The sequence below is a fragment of the Sus scrofa genome, chromosome 14, assembly GCF_054392235.1.
Source record: "Sus scrofa isolate SSC_HxYL_T2T_F1_AM1 chromosome 14, Sscrofa_HxYL_maternal_Yorkshire_Landrace_v2.0, whole genome shotgun sequence".
Classification (NCBI taxonomy): Eukaryota; Metazoa; Chordata; class Mammalia; order Artiodactyla; family Suidae; genus Sus; species Sus scrofa.
Window position 1 is genome coordinate 110161856 of NC_139396.1, and position 22329 is coordinate 110184184.

The 22329-nt window shown below is 39.5% G+C and overlaps 1 protein-coding gene across 1 annotated transcript in view; it reads right to left on the reverse strand.

The window, feature by feature from the left end:
• Nucleotides 1–2454: 2454 nt before the first annotated feature.
• Nucleotides 2455–22329, reverse strand: part of GLUD1 (glutamate dehydrogenase 1) — a 36548-nt gene continuing 16673 nt past the window's right edge. The window contains 9 exon segments of the mRNA NM_001244501.2: nt 2455–3813; nt 4897–4959; nt 7571–7662; nt 8436–8559; nt 10263–10343; nt 10607–10744; nt 10951–11088; nt 11795–11974; nt 17937–18031. Of these exon segments, the coding sequence (NP_001231430.1) occupies nt 3694–3813; nt 4897–4959; nt 7571–7662; nt 8436–8559; nt 10263–10343; nt 10607–10744; nt 10951–11088; nt 11795–11974; nt 17937–18031 (1031 nt within the window). The 3' untranslated portion in view covers nt 2455–3693.

Sequence of the window (22329 nt, forward strand, 5' to 3'; positions counted from 1 at the left end):
AATAGTTTCTCATCAGTGAATATGATGTTGGCTGTGAGTTTTTCATAAATGCCCTCTGTTTACAAATGGTCTATAATTGTCAGTTTTCCCCACAACCATTGAGTTAATTATGTGTTTCTTCCTTCTTTATGCAATTAATGGGATATATTAGATTTTCTTATGTTGAACCACTCTTGCATTTTTGGGATAAATCCTCCATGGTCATGATGTATGATACTTAGGAGCTGTTGGATATGGTTTAACATTTTTGTACCTATGTTAATAAGGATATTCTTCATTTTTTATTTGAAATATAGTTGACTTACAAAGCTGTTTCTGGGTGTACAGCAAAATGACTTCAGTTTTAATATACATATAATTTTCTATTATGGTTTATTGTAGGATATTGAATATAGCTCCCTGTGCTATACAGTAGCAGTTTATTACACATACATTAATAAGGGATTTTGGTGTATAATTTTCTAGTGATTTTTTTTCTGGCTTTGCTAGCCTCATAGGTGTTAAGAGTCCAATTTATTTTTTTCTTGGTTTTCTGTCAAAGTTAAAAACTTGTCAAAGAACATTGAGAAAATGAAAAGACAAACCAACAGAATGAATACTTGCAAATCGCATTATTTGATAAGTTACGTATCAAGAACATATAAAACTCAACAACAAAAAGATAAACGATTTGAATAGAATAAAAATGAAACATCTAAAACTCCTTCTTGGGAGTTAGAAAATGGTGAGGTGGGCATATGTACAAATTGAAGGGCCATAGGCTATATAAACCTATATAAAATCCCTACACCAGTAATTCTCAAAAGGGGGTGACTGTATTTCTCATAGGACATTTTACAATCTGAATACAATGTCACAACTGAGGGATGCTACTGACATCTATGATTAGAGGTCAGGAGTGCAGCTAAACATCCTACAGTGCACAGGGCTGTCCCCTAAAGGACCACCTGTCCCAAAATACTGACAGTTTGAGGCTGAGAAATCCCATCTAAACCATGTCTAAGCTTTGATTAAAAAAAAAAAAAATTAAAAAGCCGAAAGTTATTTGTGAAAAAAATTCAAAGTCATTAACACCCATGTTACAAAGAAAAAAAATTCATTTGCAGAGGTATCTGTGCATGGTTCACAGATGGGCGTTTTCTTCATGAGCCATGCCTTGACTGCTTTATGCATAGCAGGGCTGAGAAAGCCTGCCAAGAATGTTTAGGTAATTTATTTAAAGCATGTGTTAAGATGCAGGATTTCTAAAAACAAAAGAAAATTAAATCGTCAATTCTAGTAAATGAGTTGCCAGATGCAGGGTTTAAAAAAAAAAAAATCAGCTTTCCACAGGCTGCTGTGTCTGCACCATGGATATGTCCAAGAATAAATAAATGTGTTGGTGTTGCCTGTTTATCATTTATATAGTTTAAAAAAAAAATCAAGCTTTTACTTTCCTAAACTTTATCTATTAGGGTAATTAGAACATTCTGGTGAAGGGGCTTATGAGGCAACAGTTAGGTATTCTTCAGGTGCTACTTGAGTCATCTACAGCTATTTCAAAAGCAATTAACTTTAGAGTTTGTAAGTTTTAAAAAGAATTATAAGTAAATAAGAATATTTCAGTGAAGCCAAGAATAAGTGACCAGAATTTTCTAACTCAAACCTCCAGGATCCAGAGTTGACACACTAGTGCCATTTGCCTATACACAGGCATCGTGAACGGTACAAGTTTTCTAACATTAATACTGTGATGCCCATCAACATGTATCTTACAAACGCCACTATAACTACTCCCGCTATGTTAGCCAAAGGTCACAACTAAGTAACTGACTTCACATGACCTGAATCTACTGCTCCACCCTGTATTGTTCCAAATATTCTAAAACTTGTTTTCACATTACTTCCCCTTTGGATTTTAATGCTGCCTCTTAAAGGCAAGTAGACACCACTGTGCTGGGGAAGAGCTTGCCATGGCCACAGTTGCCATGGGTTTGTTTATCTACTCCTTGACCTGATGCTCCAAACCACGGAGGAAGAATCAGGACAAAACAGACACAAAGTGCAGCCAAAAGTGATGCTCTAGATATAGCGGCTATGGAGGCTGGTGGGATCAGGTCTAGAATCTACTTCTGTTGATTATGGTTTTCTGTCTTACTTTCTGTGACTAAAATGATTAAAAACTGAAACTGCAATCAATGAAATTTTCCTTCATTAAAACAGAGGCATATATAAATAAAGGTACATAAATTATGTCAGTCTATCAGCTTTAAGCACTATAACTTCTTCCCTAAGAATAGCCACCGATACTCTTTGAACACAGAAGAAATCAAGAACAAATTTTGGGCAGCTCACCACATAGTGGAAAGAAATGTTATGCAGGTAGTTGTTTCAAAGATTTCAGAAACCCAACTATAGTTTTTATCATCTACCAAAACAGACACTATCAAACATAAAAACACTGGAAACACAAACTTTGGAAAAGGTAGACTTTTAATAACTGCTTTTTATCACCAGGTTAAGTCATGCAGTTACAAAGTAGTTAGAAATTTCTGAAAGGATTTTATTGTTAAAAAAAAAAAAAAAAGCTCATTCTTACATAAATAATATCTAGTACTTTATTGGGATACTACCGTTCAAAGGCCCTGGCCAAATAACTCCCAAACAAAACGCAAGCCCACGTTATTTCCAGCCCACTGGGAATGAAGCTGTGTGCCGAATTTGAGGCCTCTAAAGAGGACACAAAGTCGGGGCAAGTTGGGGCCATTGGCAATGCTCAGAGCCGCCAGCCAGACTCCAAAGAGGGAGCCCAATGTTTTTTATCTGGGACACTCTACTTGAATTACTCTTCAATTAGTCAACATAATAGATCTTTGAAGAGAAGAACAATTAATTAACATGATAAGGAGGTTACTGCATTCTTTGGACTATATGTCATAATTGTAGTTAGTAAATTCCAAGACAGTCTTAATAAAAATAGCCTCGATCATTTGCAGGTATGAAGATAACTTAATTCTCCACTGGGCTTTTTATTTTTGCTGGATGACAATATGCTATAAATGATACCGTTTTTATGTTATAAAAATACTAGCTTTTTTCATGTTTACAGGCATTCACTGCTTGAATCAAGGTTAGGCTTGTTAAGTGATTAAAGGCAATTTTATTACAGCAGCATGTACTTATTTTATTCTAAAAGAATAAAATGCAGAAAGACAGCTTTTATTTTTGTTTGCAACCTGTAAAACTGAGTTATTTTGCTGATGTAAAATACCGATAACTCGAGGACCATGTCACCTTCTGAAAATGCCATATATATACCAGTGTGTCAAAGCACTTTAGAGACGTGTCCAGAGCTGAAGGGGCAAGCAATCGGACAACAGGTGCTCTCTTGGGGCCCCAGCTGACTGTGCTGGGAAGCAGCTATGGAGCAAGGCAGCGAAGCCAGATGGAAGAGACTTTTATTAAAGGCAAAGTGCCCAAATGGCTCTCTGACATGGCTTATTTCTACTATCACATTTATTAGCTTATAAATGATCCCCTAACCTTAATTTTTTTTCTTCTTAAGGGGCTGATTTGGATTGACTTGTTGAGAATGGTATCCATTATCTAGTAAGTCATGAGAGAGAAAGAGATTTCTGTGGTTACGTGTAAACTTGTGATAGGTCTGCAGATGAAGAGGTGAAGAGGGTAGTGAAGAAGTCAGCCTCGGCACATTTATGTGAAGGTCACACCAGCTTCATTGTACACCTTGAAGACTTTCTCGATGGCATTAACGTAGGCAGCTGTTCTCAGGTCCAGTCCCAGGTTATACTTCATGGCTGTGCGCATGATTTGCTGAAATGAAAACGCAATGAAGATCACTAACTCAAGCAGCCAGGCCATCAGCATACAAGGCAGGTATGGGCCTGGTACAGTTACCCTGGCACCATTTTAGGGCTGGACTTGGGTAGCCAAAGAGAACCTACTCAGGCAGTAGAACCTCTAGTCAGGAAGGACTATTCTCTGGAATAATCACTATTATTTCATTGATAGAAGTTGTTCTTTAGAATTTAAGATGTGAGCTGACTCTATGCCCTTGTAGACATCTTGACATCTGGACCAAGTTTATTTTATTTTTTTTTGCTCCCCCCCTTTTTAGGGCCACACCCTTGGCATGTGGAAGTTCCCAAGCTAGAAGCTGCCCTCCTACACCACAGCCACAGCATGCGCGTGGGATGTGAGTTTGTGACCTATACCACAGCTCATGGCAACGCTGGATCCCTGACCCACTGAGGGAGGCCAGGGATTGAACCTGCATCCTCATGGATACTAGTTGGATTTGTTTCCGCTGCACCACAACAGGAACTTCCCGGACCAAGTGTATTTGATATACATTGGGATAATTTAAAAGAACTAAGGATGGGGTGATGAAAATGTTCTGGAGTTAGTGGTGATAGCTATACATCCTTATGAACATACTTCCAGGCTGCGAAACTGTGTATTTTATCTGCTCCTGATATTTTAATTTAAGGCCAAGTGAATATAATCTGAACTCAAAAAGAAATTAAATCTGGACTCAAACTGTGTTTAAGGCATTAAAATAAGGATTAAGTGGTCAAAGAACTTTTCGCATATCCCAAACTCTACAGTAAGGTAGCTTCCTATAGCTCTAAGAGAGTGGAGCACTGAGCTGCAATCCAATTTGGCTAACTGTCAAACATCATTCCTCTTAACTTGGCATTATTATTTATTCCCCAAGTCTGGAAAATATATTGAAGATCCTTAAAAAAACAAAACAAGACCTCATAATTTAAGACTGAAAACATGTTTTGGGACAAACAAGTAAACAGATTATGTGTGCTGTAATAGAAAATAGCACACAATTGACCTATACTTCATGTAGCTAGCAAAAAACATCAATAGCATCTGTATACGTACCCTGGCAGAACGTTCCATAGTGTAAGCTAAACCAGAGTGCACGATGTCTTTTTCAGAGGCACCCTGTTAGGAAATATAAGTTTAACAAAACCATATAAAGACATGCTTCACCTATAAAAGCACAATTGATTCTTAAGTCACTATACAGCCAGACAGAATTGCTTTGTCTTTCAGTAAAGATATACTTGATTTCTGTATAGTATCTTGATACCATTTAAATAGTCATGTTTTAACCACAATTTAGTTTTCACTCTATTTGACGGCAAACATTTATGAAATTAAGATCATGGCAAAACGACAAAGTATGGAACAACAAACATGAAGGCAAGTAGTGGGCTCAGCACTGGTCATCCATCTGAGACGCAGATCACGTTACTGAGGCCTGTCACTGTGAAGAGGGTATAGAGATGATGAAGATCAGTGAAAAGCAATGAGAAGGACTCGAGAGTGAAGAAAATCAGGATGTGGTGTCCTGGAAGCTAAGGGAAGAAATAATTTCAGGGGAGTAACCACTTGTGACAACAGCTGCTGACCAATAAAGATGAGCACTGGTAAGTGACCACTGGGTCTGGTGCTGACATCACGGGTTACTCTGACAAGAACAGTTTTGGTGCAGTGGTGGGCAGAATAAGAGGTTTGAGTATATGGAAGAACTGAAGACAAGAATACATACAACTCTTGAGGTTTTCTATTCAGAAATAAAAATGGCAAGACTTGGAAGAGGGAGTGGGATTAAGATTTACATTTTTTTTTTAAAGACAGCATTTGTTCTATTGATAGAAACGACTGAATAGACAGAAAACTGGTGATGCAAGAGATCTGCTGGAGCAGTGCATTTGAGAAACTGAAAACAGGCCATTTACTTATTTAGGTTACACCTGCGGCATGTGGAAATTCCCAGGCCGAGGATCCAATCTGCACCATAGCTGCAGTAATACCGGATCCTTAACCCTCGCCACCATGAGGGAACCTCTGAAAACAGGCCATTCAATGCCTAGAATAAGACTGAGGTTTAGATGGAAGCACAGAGCTGCTCTATAACAAGAGAGAAGACACAAGACAGGGTACAGATAGCAGGAGCTGGGTAGATGTGGAGCAGGCAGGGAACTTTCACTTTTCTCTGTGAACTGAAAGCAGGTCATCAACTTGGGTGCAGGGGTGAGAGAAAAGGAGAAAATACGATATAACCAGGAGAATGAGAAAATGAAGCGAACAGGGAAAAGCAGTTAAATTGTTGGGAGCTGAGAGCCTACTTGAAGTTAATGGTCAGAGGTGAAAGAATCAGCAGGCCTCTTGCTACAGGTGAACAGGCACAGAAGGGAAAGAGAGCTGGATTCCACCAGGGCTCAGGTGTTAACAAGGGGGTGTGATGAAGCAAAACAAGTCCAGGAAGTGACAGTGATGGCGAATCAAGTTTACGTGAAGACAGAGGTGATGAGGGACAGTGAAAGGTGATCAGGTCAATGATGTAGATCCCGGCAGGGCCAGAGCATGGCTGGGGAGGGGGAAACTAAAGTAAAGGAGCTGAAAGAAAAAACTTGTTTTTCAACTGACAATTATTATATAAGACTCTTACTTATTATCAATAAAAGAAATAACATTAAAGCCTAAAATTTAAGTACTGAAAGCATTTGAAAATCAGGATACTAATACATTAGGTGAAGATTATTTTAAAAAAGGATAAAAATGAAAGCTATCATTGCTGTCCTCTTAATTCCCAACCCAGGAATTTCACTGCTATGCGGCAGGCACTTGCTGGGACACTGGGTGACCACAGGGAGGAGCAAGAAGCCCATCTAGAACACAGAACAGTAGCAGGTCCTATAAGTTACATGATGGGAAGATGAATGAAATGCTAACACACAGTGAGGCCCTTTGAGGAAAGCCACAGAGATGCAGATACTTAAGCAGGGAGTGGGCCAGAGGGACCAGAACCAAGAGACACCTCATACTGGGTAAGCGGAAGGTTCTTTGAGGGAGCAGTGAATACCGAGAGCAGAGAAAGAATCTTTTCTCCTTCCAAACAAAACTCTTAAAACTTTTTCCCATGTTGAATTGTTTTCTTAGGATACATTACCAGAGAGGATGTTATTACAGTGTCAAAGGGCAGGAACACACTTCTGCACTGTCATCAGGATAAAGCTACAACTGTTTCACCACAGATGTGGTGAGTATAAGATCCACTGTCTTTGCTAGCTTAATACATTACAGAAATCTTATTTTAATTTGTATTTCTTTAATGGCAAGGTTAAACAGTAGGATTTTATTGTCTGTCTAATCTGTTTTCTTTAACTCTTCATGTAAATACAGCAATTTCATTTTTTTAGATAGTTCAATCTAGAGTTCACTGTCCAATTTTACTTCTCTAAAGCCTCTTAAGAGTTACAATCTACAGTAATTCTCCACAATTATGTTAGAATAACTTGTTGAGTCATCTGCATTGCAAAAGTATCAAAAGGAGAACTGTTAATCATTTACTTCAAACTAAGATTCTTAGCCCATTTTTAGAACAGAGTGAAAGAGGAAGGTCAAAAGCACACACAAGCACACAAGTCATACAATTACTGTCATGTTGACTACCACTCCTCAATTCCAATTAATCTACCCGGCCTGATCTAAAGAAGAGAGAGCAGGCTGGGTGTGTAAAATGTGACTCTGTCACAAGCACACTCACCGATATCCTGTCTTGGAACTCTGCTGTGGGTACAATGGGAATGGTTCCACCGTGCTTTCCAAATTTTCTTTCCAAACTCTCCTGAACAGACACTATAAAAAGCCAAAAATGACATAACACCAAAAGTGGTCCCAAACTATATCCACAACCCCAAAACAAGTAGTTTTAGAAACCTTTAACATTAATGTCATAAGCGGGTTAATCATTTAAAACTCAAGCTAAAAAGGAATAAAGCACGTTGCCAAATTCCTATATAAATGTGAATTTAGGTCACTGCTCTGTTTCCATAACACCCATTACCAGGGCTTTTCCTTGGCTCTTTAAAAAAGAAAATGCTCAGGGAAAAAGGAACGGAAATCGATGGGAACACTTCACCCAGATTCTCAGAGTGGGCTCAGTAAAGCTCAGCTGGAGGTCTTGGTCTTATTTCAGCTTGAGGATCATTCTAGTGTTAACTCTGGAGCCTACTCTAGCCAAAGACAAGCAGTATTCTCATCAAAAGACTCAAAAAATTCTTGACAGGCCTTTACTAAGAGCAACGTAAGATAGAAATGGATAAGTATCAATGGGAGTTCCTGGTTTAAAATGATACTCTTTATACTACTAATTTACAGCTGCTTTATAAGGTAATGCCCCTAGAACATAAACATTTTAATATAAATATATTCAAGAGGATGAATATTTGAATACGTATTAAGAAACTGTATATTTTTGGTCTAAGACTCCCAAGACCAAAAAATAGTTTTCTGTTCTAAGATTAAATTCTCTGTGAGTTTAATTAGTCCTTTTATTATATTCAGATTTTCCCCAACTTTTTAGATGGCCCAAAAGATTATCTTTGGAGAACAAGATAATCAGAACTTACTGAGCAAGTGGTAGTTGGAATCCCTTTCATATTTGAAGGTCAAACGGCCGTAGCTGACATGATTTAGATTCTTCAGCCACTCAAAGTAAGATACTGTCACTCCTCCAGCATTCAAGTAGAGATCCTATACACGAAGTGACAGGAAAACACCAAAGAAATGAGACAATGATTTTAATAAAACCTTGCAATGAGAGGAGTTCCTGCCATGGCTCAGGGGAAACAAATCTGAATAGCATCCATGAGGATGAAGGTTTGATCCCTGGTCTTGCTCAGTGGGTTAAGGATCCATCATTGCTGTGAGCTATGGTGTAGGTGGCAGACTTGGCTAGCTATGGTGTAGGTGGCAGACTTGGCTCAGATCCTGTGTTGCTGTGGCTGTGGTGTAGGCCAGTGGCTACAGCTCCAATTAGACCTCTAGCCTGGGAACCTCCATATGCCACGGGTGTGGCCCTAAAAACAAAAAACAACAAACAAAAAGCTTACAATGAACACAAGAGCTCAAATTTAATATTAAAGCAGATTAAGCTTCACATTTCACAAGTATATCTTAGTTTATCAGAAACTTTACGCTTAAATTTGACAACACCCCTTCGCAATCCATCTGAGGTTTTCTCCATTTGGAAGAAAACCATTTTTTTAAAAAAATCAACATTGATTGTTAGATCCTCTTCTCCAACAAAAGTTCTGAGACAAAACTGCTGCCCACTAACCACTAGATTGGATTGTGTAAGGGTGTTTCACAAGGAGATTAGTATTTCCTCTCTCACTATGAAAGGGCAGTTTATTTCAGTTAAATTGAATTTAAGTGCTTTCATCGAAAAGGGTTCTTCATAGAGTTGCTGTCGTGGCTCAGTGGTTAACGAATCCAACTAGGAACCATGAGGTTGCGGGTTCGATCCCTGGCCGTGCTCAGTGGGTTAAGGATCTGGTGTTGCTGTGAACTGTGTGTAGGTTGCAGACGTGGCTCTGATCCCATGTTGCTGTGGCGTAGGCTGGCAGCTACAGCTCTGATTCGACCCCTAGCCTGGGAATCTCCATATGTCACAGGAAGGGGCCCTAGAAAAGGCAAAAAGACAAAAAGACCAAAAAAAAAAAAAAAAAAAAAAAAAAAGAAAAGGGTTCTTCAAAATGCCTCATGAGTCTACACTAACTTCTGATTTCCAATCACCTTTTGGTATAGATCCTAGGCACATGTTACTCATATTAGCTTTCTGAGTAAAGCAGCAAGAGACATTTGAAATGTATAAGGTTAGTAATCACAAAAATCATAAGAATTTAATAGTATTTCTAACACATTATACATTTACATAACCGGATTTTAAAGAGGGCTAAATACTTAGGCAAGAAAAAGCCTGAAATTGGAAGAAAATGTTCAAGTCCAAGTGTACTGACAGACAGGCTTATTATATTAACCACACTTATACCTTCTTTCTCTCTCTCTCTTTTTTTTTTTAAGGGCCGTACCCTCGCAATATGGAAGTTCCCAGGCTAGGGGTCCAATTGGAGCTGCAGCTGCCAACTGACACCACAGCCACAGCAATGTAGGACCAAGCCATGACTATGACTTACACCACAGCTCATGGCAACGCTGGATCCTTAACCCACTGAGCGAGGCCAGGGATCAAACTCACATACTCATGGATACTAGTTGGGTTCCTTACTGATGAGCCACAGTGGGAACTCCTCTACTTTATTTTCTCAAAAGCAAAATAAAGATGAATTCACTAAGGCTTGGGAAACCAGCAATCCTCCTTCCCCTCCAGTTTCTTGCAAAAGACAGTTATGTTTCCAAGTACATATAAAACTTGGCAAATACAGATGACTTACTGGAATAACCATAATGTTCCTTTCCAGGAAAATCTTATCAGCTTCTGGAGTTGTTGGTCCATTGGCACCTTCAGCAATGATCTGCAAGAAAGTTAGGAACATACAGAAATGTCAGTAACACGGTCAAGTCCCCTCTAACTGAGCTCAAGAGATATGTGTATATAGGGAAGGGGCTGTTGGAGAGAAGTGTAATTCCACTTTAAACTGTACCCTTGGGGAATTGTATGCTATGTAAATTAATCCCAATAAAGCTATTTTTTTTAAAAAGGAGGAAACCCATAGATATTTTTTATGACACTCCACATCATTCCACATTGGTAAGACTGAACCCATCATGCTGTCACCTTGGCTTTGACTCTAGGTGCATTGGACTTGGTCAGCTGCTTCTCACTGGCAGCAGGAATCAGTATGTCACAGTCAGCCTCCAAGATGCTCCCTTCATAGATCTTTGCTTTAGGGAAGCCCAGGATTGTTCCATGTTGCTATAATTGATGGAGAACCAGAATTAATGGCTGTATCACAGTTTAAATGTTTGTTTAGTGCCTATGATATAAAGACTCATTTATTAAGAGCTTTTTGAGTTAACACTTAAAAAAAGGCAGTAGAAATAGCTTTCACTAAGACTTATTTCAACTTTACAATATTCGGATGGTCAAATATCAGATTATTAGATATTATATTAACATACCAATTTGAAGTCTTCCAGTTCCTTTGGATCAATACCATCTGGATTCCATATGCTTCCATCAGATTCACCAACACCAACACATTTAGCACCAAAACGATGTAAATACCTCATTGAGTGCAGTCCCACATTACCAAATCCCTATGAAGAACAATTATGAATGAAACAGAAATTGAAGTCCTAGCACAGATGGTACAAAATACACATTTTGTTAGCTTTGAAAAGGATTCTCAAAATCCCTGACAAAGAAAAAATGTACTAGATGATCTCTCTCTAACAATACATTTTTATGTGTAAGAATGTGGAATTCAACTCTTTGTCATCTTTGATAATACATTCTAAAGTGGTTAGATGCAGCCTTGCTGGCTCATAAAGAAATGGCAGTGGTCAACCACGCTACCTAGAACCTCAGACCCTGATGACCAAATGTTCTATGGTCATGAAAAATCACTAACCTAGAAGGAATATGAGTTTTATTTTAAAGTAGTATTCAACTTAATCTAGCTCCCTCTAAGTAACTTAATCAAACCTCAAGCAAATTCTTCCTGCAAACCCTTATGGATACACTTAATAGTATAAGAGATGTCCCTTTCTCTATATAATTTCATTTTAAATACTAAACAAAAGAAATTGGTGATAATTTCATATATGTCTGAGAGATAATTTACTTGGTTTAGTCACATGAATCATACCAAGGTTCATAAAGGATGTACTACTCTATAAGCATCCATCCCCAAACTTGAGATCTAAAGAATAAGTTTTAAAAATTGCAAATCTAAAAACACTGAAAAACATGCTATACGTGTTTCTTTAAGAAAGTTATTCTTTAAGAAAGCAAACATTTTACCTGAACAACAAATGTTTTATCTCCAAACCCTGGTGTCATCCCTAAAATACTCATGTAAGAAGCTTCATTGATGAAGTTTTCAATCCCATGGAAAACTCCACGACCAGTAGCAGAGATGCGTCCATGGATTCCACCCTGACTGATGGGCTTACCAGTAACACAGGCATGGGCATTAATATCCTGCAAGAAAAAGGTGAAATGTCAGGTTAATTTCTATGATAAACTGCAATAAAGAAGGGTTAAAATCAAAACACATTCTTATTTGACTAATATGCATAATAGAAGTGCGTATATTGAAGGTATACTTTTATCAACAGGGATAAGCCTCCCTTTTTCAAATTTCTGTTCCTAGAAAATCTAAAGCAGATTGTATTTTCTGATGTGAGAAACACAGGAATTTTCAGGAATTTAACTCAAGTTAGTACAAAGAGCAATATCACAAAAGTAGAAATAGTTCAGCTTAAAACTATTTATTATTTCTTCAAAAAATGTTTAAGTTCAACTAAGTCAGGGTCACCTATAAGTGGCTTAAAATTTACCAGAAGACTTGAGCACGTATGCCCCCAAAACAGAATCTAATAGGAAGAGGAATTATGGTGTTCTTAAATGGGACTCAACACTGTAAAAACACTTTTCTGTCAAACTAATCTGGAAATTCAATAAAACACCACTTTTAAAGAATTTTCCTTCCTCCCTCCCTCTCTCTTTTCCCCAATTTTTGGCTGCCCTGCGGTGTATGCAGTTCCCGGGCAGCCAGCTCCATTAGAGGATTAGGTCCGAGTCTTGACCTAAGCTTAAGCTGTGGCAATGCTGGACCCCTAACCCACTATGCTGGGCTGGGAATCGAACCTATGACCCAGCCCTCCCAAGAAACTGCTGATCCTGTTGTGCCACAGTGGGAACTCCAAAATGCCATTTTTTAAAACAGGAACCCTAAAAATTCACCTAAGAGTGGATTAACAAAAATATTCATTAAGTTAAAAAAAAAAAAAAAGACAAAATAACTAAGGTTTGCAAGGCAATTTGGTATATTTATCAAAATAAAAAATATCCATTAACCCAGAAATTCTATCTATATACAGTTTTTGTATATATAGCATATTCCATACTACATATATAGTTTTTGTAAGTATAGTATGGTATCACCTGAGGTTAAAAATTAAAAGGGTCCATGAGGGTGAGACACAGAGGCCCATGCCCAGGTGTCAGCAGAGTACCTTCTGCAGCAATGAACAGTTCTAAGAAGCTGAGCTCCAGAGTAACACTCTACACTTTTCTGTACTCTTTGAATTGACACATATTCTGGCTCAGAAACAAGCATAATTAGAAAGAAAGGGGCTTGGGAGGGGTTTCCCTTCCAAGTCATCAAATAAACTATAAACTGTAGCAACCAGAATAGTGAACAGAATAGACCCATTGATTGGTGGGAGAGGAGAACCTAGAGACAGTCTTACTATGCATAGGAAATCAATATAAAATGAAAGAAGCATTTTAAATCAGTGGCTAAAGCATGGACTACTTAATAAATTTGTTAAAGCAATTTGCTACCCATGTAAAACAAGATAAAGTAAAACAAAACAAAACAAACAAACAAACAAAAACAACGTGGCGCAGCAGAAAAGAATTCAACTAGGAATCATGAGGTTGCAGGTTCGATCCCTGGCCTCACTCAGTGGGTTAAGGATCTGGTGTTGCCATGAACTGTGGTGTAGGTCACAGACGTGGCTCGGATCTGGTGTTGCTGTGGTTGTGGTGTAGGCCAGTGGCTACAGCTCAGATTCGACCCCTAGCTTGGGAAACTCCATATGTGGCCCTAAAAAGACAAGAAGACCAAAAAACAAAACAAAACAAACCCACAAGATAAACTGCCTTACTTCATACCATACCCTCTATCCCACAATGTATATTCTAGCTGGGTAAGTTAAAAAGGGACTGTTTAAATATTTTTATGAGAGAACTTAGAATTAGTTGTATAATTACCCAAAAAAAAAAAAAAAAAAAAAAAAAAAAGCCTAGTAAAGTGATTTATGGCATTTGTAGTTTTCCCACAGTTTCTCTTCATGAATAGTTAACACTTATGAATACAGAATTGTAAACCTAGTGCCAAATGCTTCTGAACAGAGAAAATGCAATGAGTGCAGCTGACAGCAATCCAGCAATCCTGTCTGAGGTCAGGCATGGTGCCGGCTGGCTGTGGGCTGCCCAGCATACCCAAGTGTCCTGGAAGCCCTGGTGGGCAGAGAACACGCTCTCCAGCGCCCACACTCCCGGGCGAGGCTGGACAAAAGGAGCTGCGTGTTCAGGTTCACTCGTTTACTTCTCTGAAAACAAGTACAAAAACTGTGACTCCTTACCCTAGGCCCTGATTTTGAATCTCCTATTAAGCGTCTTTTACCAGTGTTTAGGCCAAGGTTTAGCTGGCAGTGCCTCACAAAACTTTCTTTTGCAGTCACCTTTGGGAATGAGCTATGAATAACAATGTACTGCCTACTGCTTTGTACTATTTAATCCAATGCCTTGCTTAAAAAGGAGACAACACCCAGAGCTCATTTAACATAAGGTGACATGGAAAAGCAATCTTTTGGGGAATAGCAGTCAAAACCAAAATTCTTTCAAGTGTCTCATACTGCTCCTGTTTTATTTCAGGGGATTTGTGGAATTTAGCTGATGTAGTATTTATAAATATTTACTTTGTGCTGAGGGCTGCATTATACTATTATTCACTTAATCCTCATGACTGTTCCATTAATTAGGTCATTATTATTGTGATTTCACATATGAGAAAACCAAGGCACAGAGAGTTTTAGGTACTTGCCAGAGGTCACAGAACTGATCTGTAAAGGAGCCAGTTCTAGAATCCAAGGTGTCTGCCCATGCTCCCAAGTACACACTACACCACCACAACAGATGCCATAGCCCCTATTATCCCTCTCAGAGGCTGATCTTTCCACTAGGGTCCTTAAAGATGAATCTGGATCCAGTCAGCAGAGCAATCCCCTCATTAAATCACCCCAACCTCTACTTCTTGCACAGCAGTGTGGCAGCCCCTGGGTGTGGTTTTGAAATCTCCAGTTAACCCTGTGAGCTCACCTGTGTATGGTGCTACTATGGATATGAAACAAAACACCTAGGCTACCCTCAAGGCTTCTCATCTGCCCCTCCAGTGACTTGAGGACAGGCATGTGGAAAATGTGTTTGACATTTCTAAGGTTAGCACTTAATTCAATGATACATAAAGTTACAAGTATAGTTTCACATTCCTTTCTTACAATTGATACTCCGGTAGTGCAACTGTGTCAAATCTTAGGTGGATACACATAGTTTTGCCAAGAAGAAAGAAAACAGAAAAAAAAAAAGATGAATCTGTGGCTCACAGCCCCATCAACATGCCAAACAACAACAAAAACTTTTCTCTTTGGCATCATTCATGTTGTCTCCTTTCCAGCACCATTTTTCTTAAGTGAAGGCTACTCTTCATGCCCTACTTTCCTCTCTAAACACACCCTCCCTTGCAGTCTGGCCCCAATCTCACTCTTCTACACAACAATCTAGCTGCTGAATTGGCCTCTTCTCAGAAACCCCCTCCCTCAGCATCCACAAGTGGAGCTCTTGGAGCTTCTCATTTTTTTTTTTTTTTTTTGTAACTAATTGCTTTCCCCCTAAATCACTCTTCAATCTATTCATTCCTCTCCAACACAGGCAAGCCAATATCACCTCTCTTTTGGGCTCCCATGTAGTCTCCTGCCCCATCTCTGGCAGAGTGAAGCGCCTAATGCACACTTGGCTGTGTCACACACCTGCTTACAACGAGCACTTCACTGGCTTCCCTCTGTTTTTAGGACAAAAACTGGAAGTCCTTGCTGTCGCCGACAGGGGGAGGAGAATCTGATCCGACCCTCCTCTGCCGGCTTCTCTACTCTGGCCACCACAGTCTTCTCTTAGTCTCTTAGGTTCACCTCTTTTCATGGCAGGACTTGTACCCAGGTGCTACCTTCTGCCTCCACACTTGCCCAGCGCCTCTTCAGCGGGTTGAGGTCTACTCACCTTCAGAGTGCAGCCCAGAAGGCTGTATCGCAAGGTGGCTTTTCTGATCCTACTCTAGAGATGTGGTCAGGTTCCCAGTATTCTTTTCATAGCAGCAAAACTTTTCTTTCTAGCCTCTATCCCAGTTATACTGAACTCCTTGCTTGCACTTTAAGCTTCGCATGCAGTAAGTATTTCATACATATTTTAAGCTAAATTATAAGCAGATAAGAGTGGGGGGGGGGGTCCCTGGAGAAAGAGATGGTTTTCTTGACATTAAGAGAAGCCAGTTCAGGCCTAAGCCATTTTGTGATATAAGCCTGGGCACAATGTTTGTCCTTGAACAGGTCTCAGTAATTAATGTCTTAAGGTAAAAAAAAGAACTCAGAAACACTGACTGTCACAGGCAAGAAAAGTAACAATAGAAAAAGTAAAGACTCCTATTTTTGTTTCAGTGCTAAAAATTAAGTGCTCAACCACCAGATAGACTGACTGGAACCTAAAGGATGATGATAACGACCTTCCCTGACCCTTGAGATTTAAATTAACAAAAGCCTGGAGTTCCCATCATGGCTCAGCGGTTAATGAACCCTGGTCTCACTCAGTGGTTAAGGATCTGGTGTTGCTGTGAGCTGTGGTGTAGGTCACAGATGCGGACTGGTTCCCGACTTGCTGTGGCTCTGGTATAGGCTGGCAGCTACAGCTCTGATTCGACCCCTAGCCTGGGAACCTCCATATGCTGTGGGTGCGGCCCTAAAAAGACAAAAAGGCAAAAAAAAAAAAAAAAAAAAAAAAGTAAATTAATTAACAAAAGCTTGGACTCCACAGCATATTCCCTTTATGAACATGCAGGTACTCTTGGCTTAAAACTTGCTCAATTTTACTGTTGGAGAGACACTTTGGGAAAGACCCCCAGTGTTCTGACTTGCTGCAAGTAATAGATCCTTCCTTCTCCTCATCTCTGGCTTAGTTGTGTCTTCTGGCTCAACACCTACAAAGAGGTTACACAGTTTTCAGGTAACAAAATGTCTTTTCAACTCACTTTCTCTTCCTACTCTTTAAATGTTTATTTTTCAAGGTTCCATCCCTTTCAAAGACAGCTGTCATGTATTCTTTCTTTATTAGTGGTATTACTTCTGCTCAGTCCCCCAGACTGAATTTTCAAGTCCTCCTGGCCCTCTCCCACTCAGTCTTGGCCTTTTTCTTGGTCCCACACATGCAGCACAGTCCTGCCAAGTCTACCTCTGTCATGAGTCAATGATCCTCACCAGCCCTACGGCTCCCAGGTTGTGAAGGCAGATGCTGACACTGTGGAGGCCATCTATTTGCTCCAGCCTAACACTGCAGCTAACACCTCTCCCCTAAAGAAAGGTCAGCACCAAAGGATCTTCTCTGACTAGCAAGTAAAATAAAAACACTAGGACGTGAAGGAGTTCCTCTGTGGCTCAGCAGGATAAGGATCCAGCCTCGTCACTGCTGTGGCCTGGGTTCAAGCCTTGGCCCGGGAACTCCCACATGCTGTGGGTGTAGCCAAAAATAAGACAAACACTAGGACTCAAACTTTTTCTGAGTTTACTTACTTCATTTTTCTATTACCTTTCTAAATGCGCCTTATGTTCAGACAATTTGAGCCCTACAGTTTCTCTTCCTATCCCCTAAATCTCCATGTTTAAATTCTGTCCATTTTTGAGGACTAGCCCTGACCCAAACAAACAGCTCTTCCAGGAAGCCTTCTTTCAGAAACTCTCTACTTTGGTATTATACTGTCTCCATATCGTATCTGCTTATGTGTCTTAGTTCCTCTAAGTGAAAGCTCTTTGAGGGAAAAGCAGAATTGAATGCTTCTTTATTTCCCTTCTACTCTCTTACAATTCGTCCGGCTCTGATAGGTGATCTGTCTTCGAGGGTCCCACCAGGATAGGGAGTAAAAAGCTCAATCCAAGACCACTACATTTATGATTTAAAAACAGACAGAAGTAAATTAATATATGAATCAAGGTATTGCTAGAGGAGAGGAGAAAAACCCAGTGAATTCTCTTGTACATATCATCAATTGAACAATTATTTCTGGAAGACAGAAGATGAAGCCCTCAGGGCTTTTAGTAGGTTAGGTACTCACATAATGCCCTATGGTGCTGGCATAGGTGTCAGCAATCCAGGACATCTCCCGCTCGCCTGTGCTCATGTCCGGGGCAGGCACATCAATGCCAGGACCTAGGGGCACAGGGAAAGGGCATTGCACCAGTTTTTAAGATGAAAACACATAGATTCTTACAATTCCCTATAACGACAATACTACCATGGGTAGAAAACTTTAGGTTTCATCAAGGTTACTAACTGAAGTCACAGAAATACTCATTAAATGTTTCAGTACAAAATTTACACACACAGAATGAGTTCCCTTTGTGGCTCACAGATTACCAAACCTGACTAGGATCCATGAGGATGTGGGTTCGATGCCTGGTCTCCTCAGTGGATTAAGGATCTGGCATTGTGTGAACTGTGGTGTAGGTCGCAGAGGCAGCTGGAATCCCGAGTTGCTGTGGCTATGGCTAGGCTGGTAGCTATAGTTCTGATTCAACCCTTAGCCTGGGAACTTTCATATGCTGTGGCTATAGCTCTAAAAAGCAAAAACAAAACAAAACACAAAAACCCCCACAAAATTTAAGGTGTTTATGCTTGAGATGAAACTGAATTCTATCTAGGCAAGAGATGTACTTATGTATAAAAGGCAACAAGAACTCCTGGTGGAAAACCTAACAAAACCAGAGTAATCTGGGAAAGAGTAACTTTCCTCATGGAAACAGTGGCATGATTGATGCCAAATTCTGAGTCAACCTTCTTGCTAAGGCCAATGGATACAGAATCCATGTGATGCTGTACCCTTCAAGGATTTAAACTTATTGAAAAGTAAATAGATAAAAAAAAGTGTAGATTTGTTCTCTTGTTAAAAACAAAACAAAACAAAACTGATGTCCAGAGTAAGATCTCAAATGAAAATGTGTTTCAAATCTGTAAAGGCAGGAAACATAGATATAAGTCCATCAAAACAGTAAGAATAAAAAATATGGAGTTCCTGTCATGGCTCAGTGGTTAACAAATCTGACTAGGAACCATGAGGTTGCAGGTTCGATCCCTGCCCTCAATCAGTGGGTTAAGGATCCGGCGTTGCCCTGAACTGTGGTGTTAAGTCACAGATTCGGCTCGGATCTGGCATTGCTGTGGCTGTGGCATAGTCCGACAGCTGTAGCTCCAATTTGACCCCTAGCCTGGGAACCTCCACATGCTGTGGGTGCGGCTCTAGAAAAGATAGAAAAACAAACAAACAAAACAAAACAAAAAACAATCTAATTATCTAGTGGGTCAGTTAAATAAAATACAGTCTACTTATACCAAGAAATACTATGCAGCTGTTAGAAAGTATGATGTATATCCATGTAAATGACTTGGAATCATCACCAAAACATACATGCGGGAAAAAGCAGGTCTCACACAGCATGTATAATAAGTCCCATTCACATAATATTCTCTTTTACACATAATCAATATACAAATATTCCCATGCATAAACATATATGCAGATGTTTAGAAAGATATGTAAACCTTTTCACTGTGTTTGGATTTCAGCCTTGTTTATAACTTCTTATATTGATTATTGTTTCAATTATAAAATATAAACACACTATCTTCATAAAAAAGAATAATACAACTTTAAAATGGTTAAGCTACTGTCTCCCAAATAAAGTTCTAAGAGCTGTACTTAAGTTCTTTCTATAATCATTACTTGAATTAACAGAATAAGGTCCATTTTAATATTCCTTTACATTTTAGGGGCCTAAGTCCTAGAAAATTTATTTCTTTGCACAAGTTTGATGTAACGAACATAGAACTGGTGGAAGACAACTTTGAAATGCCCAAAGTTTTGCTCCATACAATCCTGCTCCTCCTTCTGCACCCAATCTGTAACCCTCCTATGTCCTAGTTCTCTTTTCCTTAGGCGTCTTACAAACCAAGAAATCTAACTTCCCCTACCCGCCCTCATCCCCTACACCCCTCCTGCCTGGAACAGTCAGTTAATGGCATATTCTAGCCTTATCTTCTGAAAAAGTCCTTCCCTGTTCCCATTTTCTCACAATTTCCATTCCTTTACAGGGACATAACTCAATTGGAAGTTAGTAAATTTGTTTAATCATATTGCTTTTCTCCTTCAATTTGTATAAATAACAAATCGCTCCAAATCCTTTTATAGGTATCTACAAAAGTATTGTACTTGTTTTCAGCAATACCAAGTTAATATTCTTGTTGCCCCAAGTAACAATTCCATTCAGAGAAAATCTATTAGCAGGTGGCACATTTGAGGTGCACGGTTTGTCAACCAAAAATGTATAATGACAACTTGTTTTCCAAAAACGGTTAGTCTAGATATGCCAAAGTGAGAGAGCTCCCCTTACCCAAATGCAAAAAATTACTAGGCTTATGAGTTTTCTACTCCATGTAAAACCAACATATGTATATAGAGATGCAGAGATTACAAGTAATTCCTGAATTACAGGCAAATTCTCAAATACTTTTGCCATCACTCGATCCCATAATAGTTAAGTATTATCCTGATAATAAAGACTTCATAAGAATACTGCATACCACTGACACTCTTAGAACAGTATCAAAAGAATAAAATACTTACTACAAAACATCTTTAAACAGCTAGAAAGATGTTCAGTGTTCATGGTCTGAAAGACTCAGTATGGTTAAGATGGGAACACTTGAGCTCCCACTGTAGCTCAGTGTTAACAAATCCAACTAGTATTCATGAAAATGAAGGTTTGATCCCTGGCCTTGCTCAGTGAATTAAGGTTCCGGAGTTGCTGTGAGCTGTGGTGTGGGTTATAGACGTGGCTCAGATCTGGTGTTGTTGCTATGGCTATGCCGTAGGCCAGCAGCTGCAGCTCCAATTTGACCACTAGCCTGGGAACTTCCATATGTTGTGGGTGCAGCCCTAAAAAGACCGGAAAAAAAAAAGATGGCAACACTCTACATATAGGTCTATAGATTCAAAGCTACCCCTTTCAAACCCCAGATGACCTTTCGGCAGAAACTGAAAAGCTGACCCTAAACTCACACAATGTGACAGGGCAGGACCCAGACTAGGGTCTAACTCACTATCTGAAACTCTCTAGGAGAGGAAAGTCAGAAAATAACAGAAAGGACATCAATTCCAAAATTGCTCAGGACTAGTTCAGTGCCCTAGAGAGGGGGAAAGAATGCCAACTGCCTTCTCGTTATGCTACAAAGCTTTCTGGGCCCAGATGTTAGTTTAGTTGCATGGTGGATTTTTGCACATAAGCAAAAAAATCAAATTGCTAATATTTAAGCTTTCAATGTTTCAAGGAATCACTCTGTAACCTTTGGAATTACAAGGTTCTTGTCAATATAGAGAAAATTAAGTTGGAAATAAACTATGAAGATTATCAGAATTAGTAAATTATTTCTGTAAAGGAGGTCCTCAACTCATTTTAACTGCACTTCCCCTGTATAATGACTACGTAAGCACAGCTCACAACAGTGCTAGGGAGGATGCTTTAGAATCCAAATGCCTTGGAGTTCCCGTTGTGGCGCAGTGGTTAACGAATCCAACTAGGAACCATGAGGTTGCGGGTTCGACCCCTGCCCTTGCTCAGTGGGTTAAGGATCTGGCATTGCTGTGAGCTGTGGTGTAGGTCGAAGACACGGCTCAGATTCCATGTCGCTGTGGCTGTGGTGTGGGCCAGCAGCTGTAGCTCCGATTCAGCCCCTAGCCTGGACCTCCATATGCCGTGCGTGTGGCCCTAAAAAGCAAAAAAAAAAAAAAAAAAAAAATCCAAACGCTTTTTAAATTATGAAAGACAGACAAATCTAGTAAAGTTCTAGTGTTACTTAAATGGGGCAATTTTCAAAATTAGTATATCTTAAGTTAATAGGAACTTGTCATCAGTGTCAAGAATACTGAAGAAGAAAAACAGAAGGTACAGGAAAATAGTTTTTCTTTCCTGTTTTAGTGAGTCTTCTTAGTTTAACTATGTTAAAAGGGCAAAATTCTATTTTTTTTTTTTTTTTTTTTTTTTGTTGTTGTTGTTGTTGCTATTTCTTGGGCCGCTCCCGCGGCATATGGAGGTTCCCAGGCTAGGGGTTGAATCGGAGCTGTAGCCACCGGCCTACGCCAGAGCCACAGCAACGCGGGATCCGAGCCGCGTCTGCAACCTACACCACAGCTCACGGCAACGCCGGATCGTTAACCCACTGAGCAAGGCCAGGGATCGAACCCGCGACCTCATGGTTCCTAGTCGGATTCGTTAACCACTGCGCCACGACGGGAACTCCCAAAATTCTATTAAATGATTTTATTGGGTTAAAACAAATCAGAGTCTTTCTAAAACAAATGAAATAGACTTAATTTGCTTGAAAAATCAAAGATTAAATAATATTTATATCAGAGAAAAGAATATTCACTTCTCACACAAAAGAACACATAGACA